Below are 5,753 nucleotides of genomic sequence, written 5' to 3' on the forward strand. Positions count from 1 at the left end.
AGCATGCTGCAAAAATAAAAAAAAAATATATTGCACAATAATATTCACTTGCAAACAAAAAAATAGGTCAGTGTAATTATTATGGCTATTTTTTTACTGAATATACTAAATATAATTATAAATATAATTATAAATATAATTATAATAACATAATTAAAAAACATATATTAATGTGATATTTTTTTAAATTTGAAGTGCGATTTTTCTTTAGTTTCAAATAGTCTTTTCGTACTTGCTACACTAATTTTATCGGTACATGGGAAACAGGCTTCCACTTCCGCAGAAGCCATAATCATTCGTCCTAATTCAAGTACAGAGGATGCATGACATTCTCCAACCGTGCCAGTCAATAAACGTAGACACTGTTCGATCAGATGATGCCTGTACGCACGAGCCGCGTATGACAATGGATCCGCTCGATTATTCTGTGATGTGAATTCGCTGTCAGATTGTTTCTTATACTGCCACTTTTGAGATGCCAAGAATTTAGCGCCTTCGTCGGTCATGATCCATTTCAATTTCGGGGGAACGGTGCAAGAGGATAGCAATATGCGTGCTTTACCCAGATAATATTTGTGTATGTATGGAAAAAAGGACTCTTTCAGACACAGTGCATTCATATAGATCTCTGCCAAAAGTGGTTTTGGCATACTCTCGCCAGCAGTTTCCGCGTAATTGACGGCGCAAAGAATAAGATATAATGTTGAATCTTTAGTTCTTTCAGACATACGAAGACAGAGCATATGCTGGTAAACGATAGCAATTTCCACGGCAGATGTCTCCGCCTGTTGCCGTTCTGATTTCTCCGACAACCATTTGCTAATGTGCATAACCCATCTACCCAGCCATAATTTGTGAAGAGTCTGCCGCACTATTTGCCACGTGGTTGCGAGAAAAACTTTGCTGTCGGTAGGCAAAATAGGATCACCATAAAGTAACAGTTTGTAAAGACAAATTGCCAAGAGTATTAGATTGGTAAACCAAAGAACAACATTGCTCCACGGTTGCTTATCCGATTCTAGTTGATCTGCAAATAAAAAGAAATAGTGTATTAACTATTAAAAAATATAAAGATTATGCGTTTCGCGGGTTTCTTCCGTGTCAAGATCCATTCTTGGAATGCCAACATTTCGTGAACTTTGCAGTTCACTGCATCAGCCTGATCAGGCTCCTGATGAAGTGAACTGCAAGGTTCATGAAAGTTAGCCTTCCAAAAATGGATCTGGATGCAGAAAAAACCCGCGAAACGCATAATCTTTATATAGAAAGGACCTGTCTCAAGAATATTATAAAAAAATATATCAAAATCGTTTTTGCAAATTGAAAAAAAAAAAACAAAGGGCATTTATTACCTAGATAATTGAGTATCGTTCGTCCATCCAGTTTCGTATTCACATAATCATAATTGAATCTTCCAATATTGTTCATAAGGATACCAAGATGATTGAATGCTAAAAATAATAGCATGAATCCGCACAATGTCAGTCGAATGTGATCTTTCATGCCTCCAATAGACGAAGTTGATACAAGGTGTAAATTGTGCAACGCATCTGGAACGTCCTTTACCGACGATGGGGATGGTGGTGACGGCGGCGCAGGTGCAGGTGACAAAGATGGTTCGCTCGAATCGGAGCGTGGAGGTGTCAACTCTCCACAGCTCTGGATTTGTTGGTACAAATCACGAAGATTGTGCCGTTGTGCAGACATTTTCAACGCCATATTTTCGGCCTTTAATTTTGCACCGTAATTCTGCAGATGCCTGTATTACACAAAACAAGAAATTCAAAAGCTATCCTTCTTGTTAATATATCGCGAGGTAAAATCTTATCATTCTTGCTTAATGTAGTCGATGTTTTTCGTAAAATTGCCGACTTGTTCAGCTTGGCGTCAATTCCGACTACAAAATTTTTCAATTCAATTATCTTATCATTGATCGATATCTTGTAACGACGCTCAATAGCATTGTGGGCACTGCGTTTCACTTCTCTCACTCTCGGTACACTCACATGTGTACCTGTGTTTAGACGATTAATTTGTACCTTGTCAGTGTCCAATACTACAGGTATCTCTTGAATCAAACAATATCATTAATTAGCATTAAATTAATGCATGCTATAAAATTACATTTACACTCTTATTTCGCATAATTATTCGTTAAAAATAAAAATAATTTTGTAGCTATAAGAATAAATCAAATACAATAAAATCCTTATATAAACTGTGGTTGTTAAGGCGATAAGATATAATTTGCAAACAATTGAAATATACTTAAAGTTAATTACACATGCACTGCACTTATAGTCAATTTTATTATTAAGTACATTCTAATTGTTTAGGATTATTATTATTTTAAGGATTTTAATTGTATAGACATTTTGCTTATATTTGATAATCATTCATATTTATATCTAAATAATATAAATCTCCATATAGCACAGATTTCAAGAAACATCTTCTATGTTGCAAGAACATTTCGAGGACATTCAGATAGAACTGTGTGAATATATAAATGTAATAATATTGAGAAACCTCTTCAAATTCTTAATTGTATTTACTTACCAGTAGTTAACACTGTTCCATTTGTAGTATTCACAAGAGTATGTATTTGATGTGGAACAGAAGTTGATGTGATGGTTTGTCCACCCTTTGAATACACGAGAGATTCTGACTTAATTAATTTGGCTGGAAGAAGTAGTTGTCGCTGTTGAGTAACAGGAGCTAAGGTTACAACGTTTGGCGACTGTACATTAAAATTCACATTTTGTGGTATAGTATACTGTGAGCTGAATACTGTAGGCTTTGTTGAAGCTACTATTCTCTGTGGTCTATTCTGTGGCACTGACGTAATGTCCTGCTGAATATAAGCAACAGGTGTAGTGCTATCAGTCTGTTGTGTCACCATAACATTTGATGGTTCAAGAATTGCTGGATCTTTGAAGTCTTTAAACTCATCATTATTGATACTTAAGAAGTTAAATGTGTCTCCATCAACTGGCATTGGCTCATCCAATTCGGAAAGTAAAGCCTCATCGCTGAAAAGCTCATTCTTCAGCAATTCATTCTCGCAATTCGTCAGAAGATCTGTAAATCAACAATTATATTTTATCAACAATAATAAAATATTGACACTAATATCTAATAAAATATTTGACATAAAAAAATATCAATTATAATCAAATATATTTTGATTATAATTTCTTCAACTATTTTTAATATAATTATTTAATATTATTAGAAAAACATGTAAATTAAAATAATTGTATGTAGCATATGATTTCATAGAGTAATAGAAATCATTATTAAGGCTCATCAATGTAAGATTAATCTTGATTCAATTGTTATCTTTTTTAATTCTTAGAATGTTAAATTTTAAGTTTAATTCTTAGAATATTAATGTGGAATATTTTATCATTATTGATATTATTATTGACATCATTATTGATATATAATACAATAATATATATTGATAGATAATTATAATAATTATTTACTTGCAGATTCTTAGAATTAAAAAAAGATAAAATATAGATCAATCTTATATTGGTGGAAGTGGAATCGAGTTTAAATAATCAATATGATATGTTTATGTTTATGTCACTTCCAAATGCATAGCAACAATCAAAACAGGTAAGAGATTAAACAATCTTATCTCCTCAACAATGAAGTAAGGTAGGATGTGTTTTTTAATTATCAATTAATAAATTGCATTGTGCGCAAATGTATTTTGTTCCATAAAAGTGTATTTGTAAATAATGTGACTGATCAATCAATGAATTAAAAAAACTAGCCCATAATACCTGATAAAATATGTTAGCTTCTCGAAATACGCGCGAATACGTTGGAGGAAAGAGATAGAGAAAGTAAAAGAAAGGACGCGATACACATTTTGAAAAAAGCGGAGCGCAAGACCTACCATCGATGCCAGTGACTTCGTTCAAATTGAAACTGTCATTCGATTGAAAATTGGGAAAGTCATTCTCCTGAGCTGATGCCCAGCCGCTCGAATCTGCCATTGCCGTTGTCGACCTCAAACTTTCGCGATCACGCTGAAGAAAAGCTCACGAGCCGTTGATTTTGCGGAACGATCACACGATATGTCAAAACGCAGTAGACGGAAAATTATAAACGATCGTACGACCCTCGTGCGACCAATCCGGACTGTCGCTGCTGATCAGACGATGTTGCGTCATCGACGCGAGTTCCTAAACTCACCTAAACTTCACAGATATTCACGACTCCGTTCGAGTCCGTTCGAAAAAATCCTTGACGCTGGTTTGTTCGGAAAAAAAACAATGCCGCTATGCCGGAAACGTGCCGCGTTACCAATGATCGCGGAAAAAATATTACTAGAATATTACTAGATACGTAATCAAGGACTTTTGGGTCTCAGAAATTTCTAGTAATGATTTCTAAAGCCTTTATTTGGCGGCAATCACTCTTATTTCGGTCTTAACCACTTTTAACATTCCCTCCATTTCAACCGTTGATTTTAATCGAATAACACGTGCGATTATTTTCGTTCATTTATTTTAAGTGATTAAGAAACACATAGTGTCTCGCATTAAAAGGAAGCATAGTATCAAAGTGCGAAATTAGCTGTCTTCATAGATACAATTTGGCTCAAAGCAATCGTTGATTCTCGTAAAAGACGATACAAAAATGAATATATCTTCTCAAGATAATTCAAATTCGATTGATTCCAGTTGCTATTCAACTTCTCTAATAGGTAAATTTATTATTTTAGTTTCATTTTTTCTAAATTGTACCAATACATTGCGATGCATTATTTATATTTACATAACTCTTATTTATATACTACATGTATATACTATATGTATATTTTTTATTTATATGCTGATGTCCACAAAGATCAAGATTAAAGATGAGTCTATAATATTCTAATCATTACGATTTTCTCAAAATTAAAGAGAAAGATATACCTTTCTTGCTATATACTAACTTTAATTATAAGATTATAAGGCCTGTTCTTTTTGGCTGAACTTTTGCATCAGTTCATCTTTCTTCTTTTTTTTCTTCTTAAAAAAGAAGAAAGATAAACTGGTAAAAATTCAGTTAAAAAAACAGGTCTATAAATTAAGACATACAATACATTTTTGTCATTTTCAACAAGAGAATATTTGTTCTTTTTGAAAATTATTTTATTTTTATTTTTATTAATTTCAGTCTTAAAAGTATATATCTTTCTCTTTTGTAAAATTTTAATAAAATTGTTTTGTTTAAGATCTGCAGTCATGATCAAATTTATAGTGTGTCAGTAAAGTTGAATAGATGAAAAAAGTTTATATGAACTTTGTTCAAAAATATTTTATTAAAAAGTTATAAACATTCAAATATTTATAAAATATTTATAGAATGCATTCACTATTATTTTTAGTACAGTAGGAATATTCAAATAAGTTTGACATATAAGTCTATTCTTTAAGAAGAATTTTTATAGGTCAACTAAGCAGAATTTTAAGATTTGTAACATTCTCACAAATTAAGAATTTACAACTAATATTTTTATTTTATGAATATGTATCATAAGACGTACTATTATTCGTAAATATCTATGATTTTTTATAAATTTTGGGCTAATAAGAAGCTATCTGTAAAAATATTGTATGAAGATATAAGCTTAAAAAATGTTTAATTTTACATTATGTTGTAAGCCTTACGATTTTATTTAGAATTTATACATTAATTGTTAAATTTAAGAAATAGCAATAAATGTGTTCTATATAAGTTTGCAT

General features: G+C 31.8%; 2 protein-coding genes across 2 annotated transcripts in view; one reads left to right on the forward strand and one right to left on the reverse strand.

Moving 5' to 3' along the window:
- Positions 1–4,166, reverse strand: part of LOC108689603 (sterol regulatory element-binding protein 2-like) — a 5,020-nt gene extending 854 nt beyond the window's left edge. The window contains 6 exon segments of the mRNA XM_018196463.1: positions 227–1,027; positions 1,353–1,759; positions 1,838–1,850; positions 1,853–2,068; positions 2,560–3,081; positions 3,914–4,166. Of these exon segments, the coding sequence (XP_018051952.1) occupies positions 227–1,027; positions 1,353–1,759; positions 1,838–1,850; positions 1,853–2,068; positions 2,560–3,081; positions 3,914–4,013 (2,059 nt within the window). The 5' untranslated portion in view covers positions 4,014–4,166.
- A 493-nt stretch (positions 4,167–4,659) lies between these two features.
- The window catches only part of LOC108689606 (lymphoid-specific helicase-like), a 4,421-nt gene continuing 3,327 nt past the window's right edge, over positions 4,660–5,753 (forward strand). The window contains exon 1 of the mRNA XM_018196464.1: positions 4,660–4,726. Within this exon, the coding sequence (XP_018051953.1) occupies positions 4,660–4,726 (67 nt within the window). The remainder of the gene's footprint in view (positions 4,727–5,753) is intronic.

This window comes from Atta colombica, unplaced genomic scaffold, assembly GCF_001594045.1.
Source record: "Atta colombica isolate Treedump-2 unplaced genomic scaffold, Acol1.0 scaffold272, whole genome shotgun sequence".
Lineage (NCBI taxonomy): Eukaryota > Metazoa > Arthropoda > Insecta > Hymenoptera > Formicidae > Atta > Atta colombica.